The sequence below is a fragment of the Crinia signifera genome, chromosome 2 (genome assembly GCF_055691185.1).
Source record: "Crinia signifera chromosome 2, ASM5569118v1, whole genome shotgun sequence".
In the NCBI taxonomy this organism is placed as follows: domain Eukaryota; kingdom Metazoa; phylum Chordata; class Amphibia; order Anura; family Myobatrachidae; genus Crinia; species Crinia signifera.
In genome coordinates, this window is record NC_139218.1 from 1941560 (window position 1) to 1962341 (window position 20782).

Consider the following 20782-nt stretch of genomic DNA (forward strand, 5'->3'; position numbering starts at 1 on the left):
CAATCACGTGTAACCCCGAGGAGATGTAACCCACAATCACGTGTAACCCCGAGGAGATGTAACCCCGAGGAGATGTAACCCACAATGTAACCCCGAGGAGATGTAACCCACAATGTAACCCCGAGGAGATGTAACCCACAATGTAACCCCGAGGAGATGTAACCCACAATGTAACCCGAGGAGATGTAACCCAAGGAGATGTAACCCACAATGTAACCCCGAGGAGATGTAACCCGCAATCACGTGTAACCCCGAGGAGATGTAACCCACAATGTAACCCCGAGGAGATGTAACCCGCAATTACGTGTAACCCCGAGGAGATGTAACCCACAATCACGTGTAACCCCGAGGAGATGTAACCCACAATCACGTGTAACCCCGAGGAGATGTAACCCACAATCACGTGTAACCCCGAGGAGATGTAACCCACAATGTAACCCCGAGGAGATGTAACCCGCAATCACGTGTAACCCCGAGATGTAACCCGCAATCACGTGTAACCCCGAGGAGATGTAACCCACAATGTAACCCCAAGGAGATGTAACCCGCAATCACGTGTAACCCCGAGGAGATGTAACCCACAATGTAACCCCGAGGAGATGTAACCCACAATGTAACCCCGAGGAGATGTAACCCGCAATCACGTGTAACCCCGAGGAGATGTAACCCACAATGTAACCCCGAGGAGATGTAACCCACAATGTAACCCCGAGGAGATGTAACCCACAATGTAACCCCGAGGAGATGTAACCCACAATGTAACCCCGAGGAGATGTAACCCACAATGTAACCCCGAGGAGATGTAACCCACAATGTAACCCCGAGGAGATGTAACCCTGAGGAGATGTAACCCGCAATCACGTGTAACCCCGAGGAGATGTAACCCACAATGTAACCCCGAGGAGATGTAACCCGCAATTACGTGTAACCCTGAGGAGATGTAACCCACAATCACGTGTAACCCCGAGGAGATGTAACCCACAATCACGTGTAACCCCGAGGAGATGTAACCCACAATGTAACCCCGAGGAGATGTAACCCACAATGTAACCCCGAGGAGATGTAACCCACAATGTAACCCCGAGGAGATGTAACCCACAATGTAACCCCGAGGAGATGTAACCCACAATGTAACCCCGAGGAGATGTAACCCACAATGTAACCCCGAGGAGATGTAACCCACAATGTAACCCCGAGGAGATGTAACCCACAATGTAACCCCGAGGAGATGTAACCCACAATGTAACCCCGAGGAGATGTAACCCACAATGTAACCCCGAGGAGATGTAACCCACAATGTAACCCCGAGGAGATGTAACCCACAATGTAACCCCGAGGAGATGTAACCCTGAGGAGATGTAACCCGCAATCACGTGTAACCCCGAGGAGATGTAACCCACAATGTAACCCCGAGGAGATGTAACCCGCAATTACGTGTAACCCTGAGGAGATGTAACCCACAATCACGTGTAACCCCGAGGAGATGTAACCCACAATCACGTGTAACCCCGAGGAGATGTAACCCACAATGTAACCCCGAGGAGATGTAACCCACAATGTAACCCCGAGGAGATGTAACCCACAATGTAACCCCGAGGAGATGTAACCCACAATGTAACCCCGAGGAGATGTAACCCACAATGTAACCCCGAGGAGATGTAACCCACAATGTAACCCCGAGGAGATGTAACCCACAATGTAACCCCGAGGAGATGTAACCCACAATGTAACCCCGAGGAGATGTAACCCTGAGGAGATGTAACCCGCAATCACGTGTAACCCCGAGGAGATGTAACCCACAATGTAACCCCGAGGAGATGTAACCCGCAATTACGTGTAACCCTGAGGAGATGTAACCCACAATCACGTGTAACCCCGAGGAGATGTAACCCACAATCACGTGTAACCCCGAGGAGATGTAACCCACAATGTAACCCCGAGGAGATGTAACCCACAATGTAACCCCGAGGAGATGTAACCCACAATGTAACCCCGAGGAGATGTAACCCACAATGTAACCCCGAGGAGATGTAACCCACAATGTAACCCCGAGGAGATGTAACCCTGAGGAGATGTAACCCGCAATCACGTGTAACCCCGAGGAGATGTAACCCACAATGTAACCCCGAGGAGATGTAACCCGCAATTACGTGTAACCCTGAGGAGATGTAACCCACAATCACGTGTAACCCCGAGGAGATGTAACCCACAATCACGTGTAACCCCGAGGAGATGTAACCCACAATGTAACCCCGAGGAGATGTAACCCGCAATCACGTGTAACCCCGAGATGTAACCCGCAATCACGTGTAACCCCGAGGAGATGTAACCCACAATGTAACCCCAAGGAGATGTAACCCGCAATCACGTGTAACCCCGAGGAGATGTAACCCACAATGTAACCCCGAGGAGATGTAACCCACAATGTAACCCCGAGGAGATGTAACCCGCAATCACGTGTAACCCCGAGGAGATGTAACCCACAATGTAACCCCGAGGAGATGTAACCCACAATGTAACCCCGAGGAGATGTAACCCGCAATCACGTGTAACCCCGAGGAGATGTAACCCACAATCACGTGTAACTCCGAGGAGATGTAACCCACAATTACATAGCTCCGCCCCCCAACACCCGCGAAGCCCTGCCCCTAATGTTTTGATTGGCCCACAGGCCAATCAATCAAACACAATGGATGACCATCGATATGTAAAAATATCGATGGTCATCTATTGCATAGTTTAGCACTATCGATGGCCAGTTGCAGAATTGCCATCAATGGCCAGCCCTAATGTAACCCACAATCAGGTGTAACCCCGAGGAGATGTAACCCACAATTACCTGTAATCCCGAGGAGATGTAACCCACAATTACCTGTAACCGTGATGTCAGCACCGGGGTTTGCTGTGTTCCCGGCTGTGACTGTGGTGGACCAGTGGAGGGCGCTAGTAACAGGAAAGTATTAGGGTTTAATGTATGGTGAGGTCATACACTGGGACACATATGCTGCGTAATATGTATGCGCTATATAAGAAACTGTTAATAAATAAATAAATACCAGGGAACAGCTGGACCAGAGGGTTGGCGGAGACCAGGAACAGGGGTACGGAGTCTAACTCGCCGGTGGTTTTTCACCAGGGAACCCCGCCTTGGAGATGGCCTGGGAGCCGGTAGAAGTGTCGACAGCATGAGAGCCGGTAGAAGTTTTGACGGCCTTGGAGCTGGAGATACCTGTAGAGGGCCTGGGAGCCGGTAGAAGTGTCGACAGCCTGAGAGCCAGTACAAGTGTTGACAGCATGGGAGCCAGAGATTCTTGGAGACAGCCTGGGAGCCGGTAGAAGTGTTGACGGCCTGGGAGCCGGTAGAAGTGTCGACGGCCTGGGAGCTGGAGATACTTGTAGAGGGCCTGTGAGCCGGTAGAAGTGTTGACAGCCTGAGAGCCGGTAGACATGATGGGCTGGTAGCCGGTAGACACGATGGCCTGGGAGCCGGTAGAAGTGTCAATGGCCTGGGAGCCGGTAGAAGTGTCGACGGCCTGGGACAGGGATGGCAAAGTCTCTGGTGTACACAACAGCCGGTGGTCGACTCAGGATGTCGACAGTCAGAACTCTGATGGTAACGATCATTGAGGACTGCAGTAGTGATTCGTCGACTCAGGTGTTGATGGTACTGTCAACGGTCAGGACTTGAGATGGTAATAGTCTCTGAAGCACGGTAACAGGTTGGCCTGGGAGCTAGCAAGGGAAGCAGGAGAACTGGTAGATGGCGGATGAACCAGATATCAGCAGCAGCAGGACACTGAAGGTGGAATCGCTGGGAGCACTGGATAGACTGGAGCCTGGGCATCTCTGTCTCTGGGGCAAACACACAGGGAGCAAAAGGAACAATTGTTCAAGGCAAGGAGGCTGGGCTAGAACCCTGGCTTATATCCCCCTTGCCTATCTCTGATTGGCTGCAAGCCGCAGCAGCAATCAGAACCAGGAAGTAGCTGGAAATACCTGGATTCTGACACAGGTAATCAGGTCAAGGTTCAGGCCAGCAGACAGCGTGATTGGCTCATACTGTCAGCTGACCACAGGTGTCATGGCAGCACCCATGCAGCATGGGCCCGCGTGGAACCGGCAAGGGTTGCCACACAAGGACCTGGGGGATCTGGGAGCACAGGGGACATCATGCCACAAGCCACAGCCAGGGATGATACAGCGCGCACCAGCGCGATGGTAAGGGGCGTGCACACCACGATTTGTGACACCCGAGATGTAACCCACAATTACATGTAACCCCAAGGAGATGTAACCCACAATTGTAACCATGAGGAGATGTAACCCACAATTACATGTAAACTGGTTTAGATTTGTGAAGTTATAGGGCACCAGGTCATTCGGGCAGGTGGTAGATGAAAACCAGTGGTGGTTTATTGAACAGAATCAAACAGCTCAGCACATTTGATTAACACAATCTGAAATTAGAGTTCCCACAGACAACCCCTGGCAGAGCATCACTTCTTAAGTTGGGTACACATCAATACAATAGTCGGGCAGTTCTTTCGATCTCGGACGAAATTGCGTTTGATTGTATAGGTGTGTACGCTGTCCCGATTCATGCTGCACTGTTGATAAACGGCCAAAAACGGTCTTGTCCGTCCATACTCGGTCGGTCGAAGGTTCAGTGCTGTTTAATATTCATCCGACCGGACGGGCCCATATCGGAACAAAAGTGCAGTGTGTACGCACGTTCGATCGATATGCTGCCATTCTTGTGATTATTCTGCCAAAGCTGGAATGCCCATGTGTGCGTTCCATAGCTGCATGATCTCTCCTACAGCACAGCATGTAAAAATGAAGCGTAGGTGCAGATCATCCTCTCTTCAGCCCTCACAAACTCCCATCGCTCCTACTCCCTTGCAGATTTCAGTAAATTGCTGTAGTTGTGCAAGGGCTAAAAAAATGGTTCAAATAAATTGACACGGGGCGAAATTTACTACGATTGAATGGGTATGAATGCACCTATTTCCACCCATTTGATCTTAATCACAGCCAGGAACCCCAGTTCAGCTAACTTATAATCAGCCCCCTTATTTCTGCAACCAGCACCGGGCTCTTGAACAAAAAGAATAAGGGCCCCCCGTATTTTACTTGGGGTGCACTCAGAAGATATCTCTGCGTATAGTCCCACTGATAGTTCACTTATATTAAAATTTAGCTTTTAGTAATTTTTATATAAAGATGACAGTAATTTAGTGCAGAAAGATAAAGAAATTGTGATTTTAAAAGACTAGGATGTGGTTGCTCTAATGGGTGATTCCCATGTATTCCTTATGTTGGTTTATTTCTTCATTTTTTTGTAGGGAAATCACCTTAATATCTTTATTATATGTTTTGCACGTCCCCTTCTAGGCAGATCTTTGGACACTGTCACAGCTTGTCACAAGTGTTGGAAAACCTAATAACATCTGAGGTTACACTGACACGCATGATCAGAGTTTCCGGCCACTGCGTATATAGATGCCATCATTGGTGGCACCGCTGAGACTTGACAAGTCCGACGTTAGGTGCACGGGGGTGTGACCTCGAATGGGAGTGATTTAATATCTCTGTACATAGCAGCATGCCAGTGTCACTCCAGTATAACGCCCATACTGGTTAGTTACCCTCCTGTAACCGCTCCAAGAACACCCTACACATTTCTTACACACATCATTGTGCATGCATCTGATCTGCACTCTAAAGGCCCCCATACACTAGGGAAATGTATCTGAGTCTTTATATTGCATGAGATTTCCCTTGAACTCCCGGGAGTACTTGTACTTATTTTACATAAGTGATATTGCAAGCAATTTATCCACTGCATAATTGCGCCATACATTTTATCTGATGGGCTGTACTACAGGATGCTGGGGGGGGGGGTATAGGCTAGGGTAGAGGAGGCTGTAGCTACCCTCCCAATGGGGCAGAGTTAAGGTGCTCATACACTGCTGCAAATTACCGCAGCAGTGTATGGGGATCCGACCCCTCTGAGCCGCCCGGTGGTCGCATCCTATACATGGCATGCGCTCCTTTCAAATGCGACAGAGTTGGCAGAGGTCTGACCTCCAGCTCAGGTCCGATGCACACGGGACCACGCATCGGACCCGAGTGGGACATGAAACACATCCGATTTGGGCCCATTTCTTGGCCCGATCTGTTGGCTCAAATCGGACTAGTGTATCGACCCTGAAAATCACACTGTCCACCAATGTATATACTGTGTTTTCTGGGACACTCCTAGAAAATGCTGGCGTGCCACCCACAAACGGCCGCCGGCTATCGTCATCTTGTGGCTTTGTTCGCACAGCATATCTCACACGCTGCAGTCGATTATCGAATGGCTACGCATTTGTGCGGTATACTGTGCACATGCACAAGCCGCACATGTGAACTAAGCCGCAAGATGACTGACAGCTGGGTGCCCCAGAAAACGCAGTATATACAGATGGAGCCATTCTCATCGCCCGTATATGGCGGCTGGTGTGCCAGCACACGTGGACGCTCGCTTGTCCATTGCCAGGAATGGGGCATGCGAGTGTCCCTGACACATGCGCACCACATTCGCCGGCGCGGTGTGGCACCTGGTGCACCAGAAGCAGGCTGGATGAGCCTGGCTCCATCTGTACACCTCAGGAAAATAAACTTCCATTATTTGAGCGTGGCATTATTTAATGGGTGCCGAACGGAGAAATTCAATTGATTTGGGCACCCAGAAGTTATTGCAGCTTTTGGAGGTGATAAGTGCAATAACTGGACCTGCCTCAAGTGCTAGATACTACAGACTTTTTTCAAACATTTTTGTTCCCCACCTCAGGAGGCTGCAAGTAAACATCAGAGCAACAATTGAATTGCTTTGTCAGGTGCCCCATTAATTAATACACAAAAGAATTGGAACTGCGCTAAATTCACAGCGGAAGGTTAAATGCTGCTGAGATTCCTACGACATAATGTCCCAAAATGGTAGATTCAAAACAAGATACGGAACTCTGCGCAAATAACACCGTCTAATAACAGCGGGACTTCAAGTGTATTAAAGTTACATTTATTTACATAAATTCTGTTTATTTACATATTGTTAAGCATATCTAAAATAAATAAAAAAAGGGCGTGGCCTAATACTGGTATACAGACAATACAAACATGTAACATACACTTATGGATAAAAGAAAATCTCTGATTACGTACTTTCCGATTATTGGATACACCTTATCCAAGCTTCAGCTTAATAGGTAAGATAGAAAAAAAAACAGCCTGTTTTATATTAGGTAGATATAAAAGTCAGTCCAGGGTTCCGGACTATGGTAAATTCTGTATGCTAACTCAGGTTGCCCTTCCATTCTCCAGGGGTGATCTCCATGTCTGCCGGCAGACTGACCCGGACCGCTGAACAGATCAATGAAAAGTCCCGCTGTTATTAGACTGTGTTATTTGCCCATTATTTAATGCCAGCCAAGAGCCATAACTAGGACAGTGCCTACAGGACAGAGTGCAGATGCCCTTTGCGCAGAACCGGCTATCACAATGGCCCTTATTCAGATCTGAGCTCAGTACAAATTTGTTTGGAAAATAGGCAAAACCATGTGCACTGCAGGTGGGGCAGATGTATAGAGAGAGTTAAATTTGGGTGGGGGGTGCTGAAACTGAAATCTAAATTGCAGTGTAAAAATAATGCAGCCAGTATTTACCCTGCACAGAAACAAAACAACTCACCAAAATCTAACTCTCTCTTTACATGTTACATCTGCCCCACCTGCCGTGCACATGGTTTTGCCCATTTTACAAGCAAATTTGTACTGAGCTCAGATCTGAATAAGGCTCCATGTGTGAAGTGCATGATGCAATGTATATTACTAATGAAAGTTACTACTATGTGGCATAATGTGTATAAGGGGTTCTACTATGTGGCATAATGTGTATAAGGGGCTCTACTGTATGGTAAAATGTGTATAAGGGGCTCTACTGTATGGTAAAATGTATATAAGGGTCACTATTTGAGGTATACTGTTTAAAAGGGGCACAACTGTGAGGTGTAATGAGTATAAGTGGTACTATTATGAAAATGAATGTATAATTGAGGCAGAATGTATATAAGGGATACTAGTGAGTGGTGTAATGTGAATAATGGACACTACTGGGTACTTGTTTCCTAGCAGGGCGCCCAGTTTTCCTACGTATGCAAACATAGTGAAATCGAATCGCATTATGTTATAGTAGCATGCGATGCGATTTTCCCGTTCCCGCTCCCTGTCATTCCCGCCCCCTGTCAGAAATCACTCTGATGTGATATTCTGACAGGAGTAGAAGCATCACTCAGAGCTGCTGGTGATTTATTGAAAGTTATTGAGATGGCTGCATCTATGACTATGTTTACGCTGCCTCAGACGGAGGAGGAGGCTATCGCCTTTTTTCAAGGACACGATCTCCTTCCGATGGCGCAGAATTGCGCGAATAGCCACATAATGCGCCTTTCTGTGAAGGAATGCATGTGGCGCTGCCATGTAAAAGTGTGCCGGCTGAAGGTGAGCCTGAGAGCGGCCCACTGGTTTCCTGGGTGCCGCTTGTCCTTTGTGACCATGCTATTACTGGGCCCAGGAGCTCACCTCTATTGAGTATTGTAGCCAGCAGCTGGACATTTCAAAGAAAACGGCGGCCCTCTATAACCGCTGGGTGCGGGAGGCTTGTGCAATGGACATTATGGCACAGACCCAGCGGAGGATCGGTGGATCTGGCTACATTGTGGAGGTAGACGAGATACTGTTTGAGAAGTGGAAAAATAACGCAGACCGCATTTTACCAGAGCAGTGGATTTTCGGTGGGATATGTCGGGAGACAGGACATTGCTTCATGAAAATGGTGCCCAGGCGTGATGCCACCACATTAATGGACTGTATCCTGGAGAATATATAGCCGGGCACCACTATCTATATGGACTGCTGGAGGGCATACAGCACCGCACAACTGGAGTTGGCTGGTTATCAGCACTTTACTGTTAACCATTGCTTCAATTTTATTGACTCGGCCACAGGAGTCCATACACAAAATGTGGAGCGACTGTGGTGCGCATGTAAGTGGCGCAATAAGCGCCAAAGAGGTACTGCGCGACACAAGCTCCAGTCGTATCTCACTGAATTCATGTGGAGAAAGACATTGGGAGCTGATGGCCCATTCCACCGAAGCTCCTCCCTAAGGACGATTAACTGTGCTTTTATTTCTTGTTCTTTAATCATTAATGTTTTTGATTTTAATTGTATTTATTCTCATTAATTATTGTAATCAATGTTCTTAATTATTTATGCTTCATTAATGAATTTATTTAAGTAAATTACAGTTATTAGTTAACACATGTTGTCATTACTGTGTCAGCTGTATTATTTTGCAGGTGTGAATGTGTTCCTCAAACACCAGTACTATCCACGCCGCCCCGAAGCGTGGCGAGCGGTGGCGGAACACGTCCTCCCGACCTTTTCATACCCCCACTATCCACGTCGGCGTGGAGTTGATTTTATATAGTGTGGCGAGCACAGGGGGACGCGGACTACTTTACATGTATTCCGCATCCCCTCACCACGCTTCGGGATCGGTGGCTCGTCACACTATATACAATCAACTCCACGCCGACGTGGATAGTGGGGGTATGAAATTGTCAGGAGGACACGTTCCGCAGCCGCTCGCCACGCTTTGGGGTGGAGGTGACGCTAAACAATGGCATAGGTGCTTTCAATTGTAAGCACCCATCACATGTCATACTAAGCACACATCATCTCATCCCATCACATCTCATGGGTGCTTCTACTATGAAATATCCCATCGCATCTGGTGCCCTGCGATTCCATGCGATATTTCATTGTATAATATGGACATCGCATCGCACATCACTATACTGTACACGCTGTGCGATGCGATTATACTACGGAGAATAGCCCAGTACGCTAAATGTGTACTGGGCACCCTGCCAGGAAACAAGTACCCACTACTGTGCAGGGTAATGTGAAGTGGCACTATCCTGTGTCCACACCCCTGCCCTCTATAGCCATGCCTCTTTATGTTTGGCATGCATCATCACTATTGCAAATATGGGGGGGCGAGAGAATCCACCAAATATCTTTTCGACACACTGCACCAACATGTCTACTTCTAGCACTTATACAGTCTCATCTCCTCTGTGTCCCTGACCAAAGACCGTGGCTTTCCATTCCTGTTATTTATTCTATGTGAAACTGATTCTCTTTACCAAGCATTTGAGACTTTAATACTGTACCCCTGAAGATGTCCTTTTTAAAGGAGGAAACGCGCAGGGTTCTAGTGCCATATTGATCTGCCACGGTGAAGTACGTGTCATCTAGCTCACAACCAGAATCGCGTGGCTTTAATAAGACACCTTTTAAAATAAGATGTCAGACAGTTTTTATGTAATCTATTATATCGAGGTCACTTCCCGCTGAGATCGTCACGTACAGATGTCGCCACGTTCATCTTTCCCACCTGCGGCCAAGCTAGGAATATTCGCAGTGGATACTAGGTGGACAGTATGAAGGTCGACAAATGAAATGGGTCAACATGATTAAGGTCGACACAAGTATTAGGTCGACAATGGGAAAAAGTCGGCAGACAAAAAGTTGAGTTTTTCGTTTAAAAAAATAAATAAAATATATATATAAAAAACAGGCGGTACTTCGTACCCTTCCATCCACTTTTTTGTGGAGGGAGAATAGAATAGTGCGCTGATCCCTGCTGGGACATGGGCACCGTACATTGATAAGGTGCCCATGTCGACTTGGGACCAAAGTAATTACGTGAAAAACTCAAATTGACCTTTTCACTGTTGACCTTCCCATTGTCAAAATAATGCTGTGTTGACCTTCTGACCCTGCCAACCTTTAGTGGTGAACCCAATGTATGTTGACCCTATAACCCATACCCATTTACATTGGGCGACCGCTCCAGTAATTCCTATGCACCCACACGTCCTAGTCTTCGGGTGCACATTATGTAATGGTCACTGTCACTGCAGGCCTGGCCAGTCCCTTACCAACCCTCGTTCTCCGTTGGTGACAATGAACATATAGGGGTAGAGTTAGTGCCACGGGGAACCCCCAGATTGTATCAGATCCGCTTGAGTCCACTGGTCTTGGTAAAATAAAAAATGCTAAATCCAGTTAGGAGCCCCCCCCCCCCCCCCCCCCCATCACTAGTGACACTGTGCGCATGCATCTACTCCTGCAGCCAGAGGGGCTGGAGGCATGGTCATCAGCTCACAGAGCCGCTGGCCATGCCCCCACAGTGGGAAAAACAGGGCGTGGCGCCTCCGGCACGCGAGTTGGCCCTCCTTCAAATCTTCTAAATTTGGGAGCTATACATCACTACTTGTAATATTACGCCATACACACAGCATACATCCCACACACATGTAATTATTACGCCATACACACAGCATACATCCCACACACATGTAATTATTACGCCATACACACAGCATACATCCCACACACATGTAATTATTACGCCATACACACAGCATACATCCCACACACATGTAATTATTACGCCATACACACCGCATACATCCCACACACATGTAATTATTACGCCATACACACAGCATACATCCCACACACATGTAATTATTACGCCATACACACAGCATACATCCCACACACATGTAATTATTACGCCATACACACAGCATACATCCCACACACATGTAATTATTACGCCATACACACAGCATACATCCCACACACATGTAATTATTACGCCATACACACAGCATACATCCCACACACATGTAATTATTACGCCATACACACAGCATACATCCCACACACATGTAATTATTACGCCATACACACAGCATACATCCCACACACATGTAATTATTACGCCATACACACAGCATACATCCCACACACATGTAATTATTACGCCATACACACAGCATACATCCCACACACATGTAATTATTACGCCATACACACAGCATACATCCCACACACATGTAATTATTACGCCATACACACAGCATACATCCCACACACATGTAATATTACCTCATACACACAGGATACATCCCACACATATAATATTACCTCATACACACGGGATACATCCTACACACATGTAATATTACCTCATACACACAGGATACATCCCACACATGTAATATTACCTCATACACACGGGATACATCACACACACACACATATGTAATATTACCTCATACACACGGGATACATCCTACACACATGTAATATTACCTCATACACACAGGATACATACCACACATGTAATATTACCTCATACACACAGGATACATCCTACACACACACATATGTAATATTACCTCATACACACGGGATACATCCTACACACATGTAATATTACCTCATACACACAGGATACATCCTACACACATGTAATAGTACCTCATACACACAGGATACATCACACACATGTAATATTACCTCATAGACACATGATACATCCCACACACATGTAATATTACCTCATACACACAGGATACATCACACACATGTAATATTACATCATACACACAGGATACATCCCACACACATGTAATATTACCTCATACACACAGCATACATCCCACACTTGTAATATTACCTCATACACACAGGATACATCACACACACACACACACATGTAATATTACCTCATACACACAGGATACATCCCACACATGTAATATTACCTCATACACACAGGATACATCACACACATGTAATATTACCTCATACACACAAGATACATCACACACATGTAATATTACCTCATACACACAGAATACATCCCACACACATGTAATATTACCTCATACACACAGGATACATCCCACACACATGTAATATTACCTCATACACACAGGATACATCCCACACACATGTAATATTACCTCATACACACAGGATACATCACACACACATGTAATATTACCTCATACACACAGGATACATCCCACACATGTAATATTACCTCATACACACAGGATACATCCCACACATGTAATATTACCTCATACACACAGGATACATCCCACACATGTAATATTACCTCATACACACAGGATACATCCCACACATTTAATATTACCTCATACACACAGGATACATCCCACACATGTAATATTACCTCATACACACAGGATACATCACACACATGTAATATTACCTCATACACACATGTAATATTACCTCATACACACAAGATACATCACACACATGTAATTATTACGCCATACACACAGCATACATCCCACACACATGTAATATTACCTCATACACACAGGATACATAACACACACACACACACACACATGTAATATTACCTCATACACACAGGATACATCCCCCACATGTAATATTACCTCATACACACAGGATTGAAGATGTTGTGATATAAGCACCGAAGTTGGGTGGTTGTGTCCCCGGCTGAGGAGGCAGCGCCGCCATGTTTGCGGAGACCAGCCGCATAGAGGAGGATAATTTAGAACAGGGAAGATGGCGCCGGTGCCAGAGATAGCGGTTACGTGTGACGCATTAATTACTGTTCCGCCTGACGTCATCTGCCGGCGCCAGTACAACGTGCCAGGTAGCAGCATGGCGGATCCTTCTGTGCAGCTGGCGCAGAGACTTGCGGCTAATGACAAGAGAAGTCGGGACCGGGCTCTACGTAAACTGCGGGGTTACCTGAGGGCCCGGAGCGCCGCCTCGACAGGTGAGAGACCGGAGTACCCGGGGGATTGGGGAACGGGAGCTGGAGGTAGTGTCATGGAGGAGATGGGGACAGTCCCCTGCATACCTCCCAGCATGACCCTCTCCCCCAGAGACACAATGCTCTGTTCCTGGACTTCCCGGGTAATGTATGATTGCCAGCACCTGTGGTGACACCTTTCTTATCAGTTACCTAGCTCCCCACAGGTGCTGGCAATCATACATTATCCATACCTCCCAGCATGCCCCTCTCCAGGAGGACACAATGCTCTGTTCCTGGGCTTCCCTGGTAATGTATGATTGCCAGCACCTGTGGTGACACTTTTCTTATCAGTTACCTAGCTCCCCACAGGTGCTGGCAATCATACATTATCCATACCTCCCAGCATGCCCCTCTCCAGGAGGACACAATGCTCTGTTCCTGGACTTCCCTGGTAATGTATGATTGCCAGCACCTGTGGTGACACCTTTCTTATCAGTTACCTAGCTCCCCACAGGTGCTGGCAATCCTACATTATCCATACCTCCCAGCATGCCCCTCTCCAGGAGGACACAATGCTCTGTTCCTGGGCTTCCCTGGTAATGTAGGATTGCCATCACCTGTGGTGACACCTTTCTTATCAGTTACCTAGCTCCCCACAGGTGCTGGCAATAATACATTATCCATACCTCCCAGCATGCCCCTCTCCAGGAGGACACAATGCTCTGTTCCTGGGCTTCCCTGGTAATGTAGGATTGCCAGCACCTGTGGTGACACCTTTCTTATCAGTTACCTAGCTCCCCACAGGTGCTGGCAATCATACATTACCCATATCTCTCAGCATGCCCCTCTCTAGGAGGACACAATGCTCTGCTCCTGGGCTTCCCTGGTAATGTATGATTGCCAGCACCTGTGGTGACACCTTTCTTATCAGTTACCTAGCTCCCCACAGGTGCTGGCAATCCTACATTATCCATACCTCCCAGCATGCCCCTCTCCAGGAGGACACAATGCTCTGTTCCTGGGCTTCCCTGGTAATGTAGGATTGCCATCACCTGTGGTGACACCTTTCTTATCAGTTACCTAGCTCCCCACAGGTGCTGGCAATAATACATTATCCATACCTCCCAGCATGCCCCTCTCCAGGAGGACACAATGCTCTGTTCCTGGGCTTCCCTGGTAATGTAGGATTGCCAGCACCTGTGGTGACACCTTTCTTATCAGTTACCTAGCTCCCCACAGGTGCTGGCAATCATACATTACCCATATCTCCCAGCATGCCCCTCTCTAGGAGGACACAATGCTCTGCTCCTGGGCTTCCCTGGTAATGTATGATTGCCAGCACCTGTGGTGACACCTTTCTTATCAGTTACCTAGCTCCCCACAGGTGCTGGCAATCCTACATTATCCATACCTCCCAGCATGCCCCTCTCCAGGAGGACACAATGCTCTGCTCCTGGGCTTCCCTGGTAATGTATGATTGCCAGCACCTGTGGTGACACCTTTCTTATCAGTTACCTAGCTCCCCACAGGTGCTGGCAATCATACATTATCCATACCTCCCAGCATGCCCCTCTCCAGGAGGACACAATGCTCTGCTCCTGGGCTTCCCTGGTAATGTATGATTGCCAGCACCTGTGGTGACACATTTCTTATCAGTTACCTAGCTCCCCACAGGTGCTGGTAATCATACATTATCCATACCTCCCAGCATGCCCCTCTCCAGGAGGACACAATGCTCTGTTCCTGGGCTTCCCTGGTAATGTATGATTGCCAGCACCTGTGGTGACACCTTTCTTATCAGTTACCTAGCTCCCCACAGGTGCTGGCAATCATACATTATCCATACCTCCCAGCATGCCCCTCTCCAGGAGGACACAATGCTCTGCTCCTGGGCTTCCCTGGTAATGTATGATTGCCAGCACCTGTGGTGACACCTTTCTTATCAGTTACCTAGATCCCCACAGGTGCTGGCAATCATACATTATCCATACCTCCCAGCATGCCCCTCTCCAGGAGGACACAATGCTCTGCTCCTGGGCTTTCCTGGTAATGTATGATTGCCAGCACCTGTGGTGACTGCTTTCTTATCAGTTACCCAGCTCCCCACAGGTGCTGGCAATCCTACATTACCAGGGAAGCCCAGGAGCAGAGCATTGTGTCCTCCTGGAGAGACGCATGCTGGGGAGTATGGATAATGTATGATTACCAGCACCTGTGGGGAGCTAGGTAACTGATAAGAAAGGTGTCACCACAGGTGCTGGCAATCATACATTACCAGGGAAGCCCAGGAGCAGAGCATTGTGTCCTCCTGGAGAGGGGCATGCTGCGGGGTATGGATAATGTAGGATTGCCAGCACCTGTGGGGAGCTAGGTAACTGATAAGAAAGGTGTCACTACAGGTGCTGGCAATCATACATTACCAGGGAAGCCCAGGAGCAGAGCATTGTGTCCTCCTGGAGAGGGGCATGCTGGGAGGTATGCGCCTGTGGGACATGATGGGGGGGGAGGGGGGCAGTTACATGAATAACAGTAGGACATGGGGAGAGGGGTTTTTAGTCAGCTGTGGTAAAAGATGGAAGTGGGGGCAATTACCTGTGCGGGATGGGGGGGGGGGGGGGATACATATTGGGGTGGGGATTGGGTTACATGTATGTGAATGGGGGTGCACCTGGACTACACTTATTTTTCTAATTTCTGGACAGGAGGATTTACAGCTGAAGAATTCTGCAAGATCTGGAAGGGTCTCTTTTATTGTATGTGGATGCAGGACAAGCCTCTGCTCCAGGTAATGAGTCGGAGAGCTATGTGGGCTGTCTCACCCTTCCTGCCCCACGGTGCTGCCTGCTGCCCCGGTGCCACCTCCACCCCTTGTTACCTGCTGGTGCCGCCACCCCTCCTTGCTGCCTGTTGCCACCTTCACCCCTTGTTGCATGCTGGTGCCACCACCCCTCCTTGCTGCCTGCTGCCCCGGTGCCACCTCCACCCCTTGTTCCCTGCTGGTGCCGCCACCCCTCCTTGCTGCCTGTTGCCACCTCCACCCCTTGTTGCATGCTGGTGCCACCACCCCTCCTTGCTGCCTGGTGCCGCCTTCACCGCTTTTGGCTTGCCAGTGCCTCCGGCCCCCTGGCCTGTCTGTGCGGATAACTGTGTTTTTTTGGCTGCCCAGGTTTCTGTCTTGCCCCATCTGCCCGTGCGGGTGTATAAACATGTTCTCTCTCTCTCTGCAGGAGGAGTTGGCGCGCTCCATGTCCCAGCTGATAAATACTCTGCAGACCGGCCAATCACGTAGGTATCATTCTCCGAGTTCTCACTCTCTGATAAGTACATTTAGCAAAGGCATTTATTATAGAAGGGTCTCCGCGGAAGGGGTGCATGATGCCCGCTTACTATAGGACAGTGTGTACATTGTCCTCTCTGACCCCTATATTGGGGGGGGTCTCTGACCATGCTGCACCCACCCCCTCCCTTACCCTTATATTGGGGGAAGGGGCTCCCTGGACTCCAGCTCTGGCCATGCTGCACCTACCCCCTCCCTGACCCTTATATTGGGGGTAGTGGCTCCCTGGACTCCAGCTCTGGCCATGCTGCACCCACCTCTCCCTGACCCTTATATTGGGGGAAGGGGCTCCCTGGACTCGGCTCTGGCCATGCTGCACCCACCTCTCCCTGACCCTTATATTGGGGGAAGTGGCTCCCTGGACTCCAGCTCTGACCATGCTGCACCCACCCCCTCCCTTACCCTTATATTGGGGGAAGGGGCTCCCTGGACTCCAGCTCTGGCCATGCTGCACCCACCTCTCCCTGACCCTTATATTGGGGGAAGTGGCTCCCTGGACTCCAGCTCTGACCATGCTGCACCCACCCCCTCCCTTACCCTTATATTGGGGGAAGGGGCTCCCTGGACTCCAGCTCTGGCCATGCTGCACCCACCTCTCCCTGACCCTTATATTGGGGGAAGTGGCTCCCTGGACTCCAGCTCTGACCATGCTGCACCCACCCCCTCCCTTACCCTTATATTGGGGGAAGGGGCTCCCTGGACTCCAGCTCTGACCATGCTGCACCCACCTCTCCCTGACCCTTATATTGGGGGAAGTGGCTCCCTGGACTCCAGCTCTGACCATGCTGCACATACCCCCTCCCTTACCCTTATATTGGGGGAAGGGGCTCCCTGGACTCCAGCTCTGGCCATGCTGCACCCACCTCTCCCTGACCCTTATATTGGGGGAAGGGGCTCCCTGGACTCCAGCTCTGGCCATGCTGCACCCACCTCTCCCTGACCCTTATATTGGGGGAAGGGGCTCCCTGGACTCGGCTCTGGCCATGCTGCATCCACCTCTCCCTGACCCTTATATTGGGGGAAGGGGCTCCCTGGACTCGGCTCTGGCCATGCTGCACCCACCTCTCCCTGACCCTTATATTGGGGGTGGGGGTTCTCCCTGGACAGAAGTCGTGTGCTGTGGGTCTATAGCATGCACGGTCTGTACTGGCCAGACCATGCTTCACATGCCTTCTCCTCCTCTGTCCCCCCTGCCCAGTTTCCATCTACCTCTGGTAACCTGAAGCTTGGTAAGAAACTTCTGCACTCGGCTCCCTCCTTGTGTCTAGTCTCACAGTCCTGTAACCTACACCCTCGCCTGTTACCGATGCCGTCCTTTCCTAAATGCAGCCACATGACCCTCTCTGCCGGCTCCCACAATCCAGTGCTCCCTTATATTACCCGCTGTCGTCTGACGATGTGAGGTGCTGATAATTACGTACATCGCCTGACGATGTGAGGTGCTGATAATTACGTACATCGCCTGACGATGTGAGGTGCTGATAATTACGTACATCGCCTGACGATGTGAGGTGCTGATAATTACGTACATCGCCTGACGATGTGAGGTGCTGATAACTACGTACATCGTCTGACGATGTGAGGTGCTGATAATTACGTACATCGCCTGACGATGTGAGGTGCTGATGATTACGTACATCGTCTGACGATGTGAGGTGCTGATAATTACGTACATCGCCTGACGATGTGAGGTGCTGATAATTATGTACATCGTCTGACGATGTGAGGTGCTGATAATTACGTACATCGCCTGACGATGTGAGGTGCTGATAATTACGTACATCGCCTGACGATGCGAGGTGCTGATAATGACGTACATCGTCTGACAATGTGAGGTGATGATAATTACGTACATCGTCTGACAATGTGAGGTGCTGATAATTATGTACATCGTCTGACGATGTGAGGTGCTGATAATTACGTACATCGCCTGACGATGTGAGGTGCTGATAATTACGTACATCGCCTGACGATGTGATGTGCTGATAATTACGTACATCGCCTGACGATGTGATGTGCTGATGATTACGTACATCGCCTGACGATGCGAGGTGCTGATGATTACGTACATCGCCTGACGATGCGAGGTGCTGATGATTACGTACATCGCCTGACGATGCGAGGTGCTGATGATTACGTACATCGCCTGATGATGTGATGTGCTGATGATGACGTACATCGCCTGATGATGTGATGTGCTGATAATTACGTACATCGCCTGACGATGTGAGGTGCTGATAATGACGTACATCGCCTGACGATGTGAGGTGCTGATAACTACGTACATCGTCTGACGATGTGAGGTGATGATAATTACGTACATCGCCTAACGATGCGAGGTGCTGATTATTACGTACATCGCCTGACGATGCGAGGTGCTGATGATTACGTACATCGCCTGACGATGCGAGGTGCTGATGATTACGTACATCGCCTGACGATGCGAGGTGCTGATAATGACGTACATCGCCTGACGATGTGAGGTGCTGATAATGACGTACATCGCCTGACGATGTGAGGTGCTGATAATTATGTACATCGCCTGACGATGTGAGGTGCTGATAATGACGTACATCGCCTGACGATGTGAGGTGCTGATAATGACGTACATCGCCTGACGATGTGAGGTGCTGATAATGACGTACATCGCCTGACGATGTGAGGTGCTGATAACTACGTACATCGCCTGACGATGTGAGGTGCTGATAATTATGTACATCGCCTGACGATGTGAGGTGCTGATAATTATGTACATCGCCTGACGATGTGAGGTGCTGATAATTACGTACATCGCCTGACGATGCGAGGTGCTGATAACTATGTACATCGCCTGACGATGTGATGTGCTGATAATTACGTACATCGCCTGACGATGTGATGTGCTGATAATTACGTACATCGCATTCCTCATCTCCGTCCTCTCCTATCTCCTTGTAGAGAACCTCTTCATTCGCTGTTTTTGGCAAACCCTGAATCGGGAGTGGAATGGAATCGACCGCCTGCGTCTGGACAAATTCTACACGGTGAGACCCTCATGTGGGTGCCCGTACATTCAGTGGGTGGGGCAGTGGCAGATTTCGGTGCGAATACCTGTGAAGTTCATAGTTCTGTGCACAGGTGTCACCTGTTATATTCTTGCACTCTCTCATTGGAGGAAAATTATAATAATAATCCTTCATGGTACAATTACTGAGAGGCCAAAGTCCATATTAATCACATAACTACCAGCAAATCTGTGTGTGTCTCTCTCCCCCAGTCTGCCCTCTCTGTGTGTGTGTGTGTGTGTGTGTGTGTGTGTGTGTGTGTGTGTCTCTCTCTCTCCCCCAGTCTGCCCTCTGTGTGTGTGTCTCTCTCTCCCCCAGTCTGCCCTCTGTGTGTGTGTGTCTCTCTCCCCCAGTCTGCCCTCTGTGTGTGTGTGTGTGTGTGTGTGTGTGTGTGTGTGTGTGTGTCTCTCTCCCCCAGTCTGCCCTCTGTGTGTGTGTGTGTGTGTCTCTCCCCCAGTCTGCCCTCTGTGTGTGTGTGTGTGTGTGTGTGTGTCTCTCCCCCAGTCTGCCCTCTGTGTGTGTGTGTGTGTGTGTGTGTCTCTCTCCCCCAGTCTGCCCTCTGTGTGTGTGTGTGTGTCTCTCTCCCCCAGTCTGCCCTCTGTGTGTGTGTGTGTGTGTCTCTCTCCCCCAGTCTGCCCTCTGTGTGTGTGTGTGTGTGTGTCTCTCT

At 49.0% G+C, this 20782-nt stretch overlaps 2 protein-coding genes across 2 annotated transcripts in view; one reads left to right on the forward strand and one right to left on the reverse strand.

Annotated features, from left to right (window-relative positions):
* HSF2BP (heat shock transcription factor 2 binding protein) overlaps positions 1-12087 on the reverse strand; it is a 53013-nt gene extending 40926 nt beyond the window's left edge. The window contains exon 1 of the mRNA XM_083171437.1: positions 12072-12087. The gene's annotated coding sequence lies outside the window, so the exon portion shown is untranslated. The remainder of the gene's footprint in view (positions 1-12071) is intronic.
* Positions 12088-13507: 1420 nt separating this feature from the next.
* The window catches only part of LOC146060428 (ribosomal RNA processing protein 1 homolog B-like), a 52316-nt gene continuing 45041 nt past the window's right edge, over positions 13508-20782 (forward strand). Inside the window, exons 1-4 of the mRNA XM_083173619.1 lie at positions 13508-13755; positions 16437-16519; positions 16962-17019; positions 20009-20094. Coding sequence (XP_083029745.1) covers positions 13539-13755; positions 16437-16519; positions 16962-17019; positions 20009-20094 — 444 coding nt within the window. The 5' untranslated portion in view covers positions 13508-13538. The remainder of the gene's footprint in view (positions 13756-16436; positions 16520-16961; positions 17020-20008; positions 20095-20782) is intronic.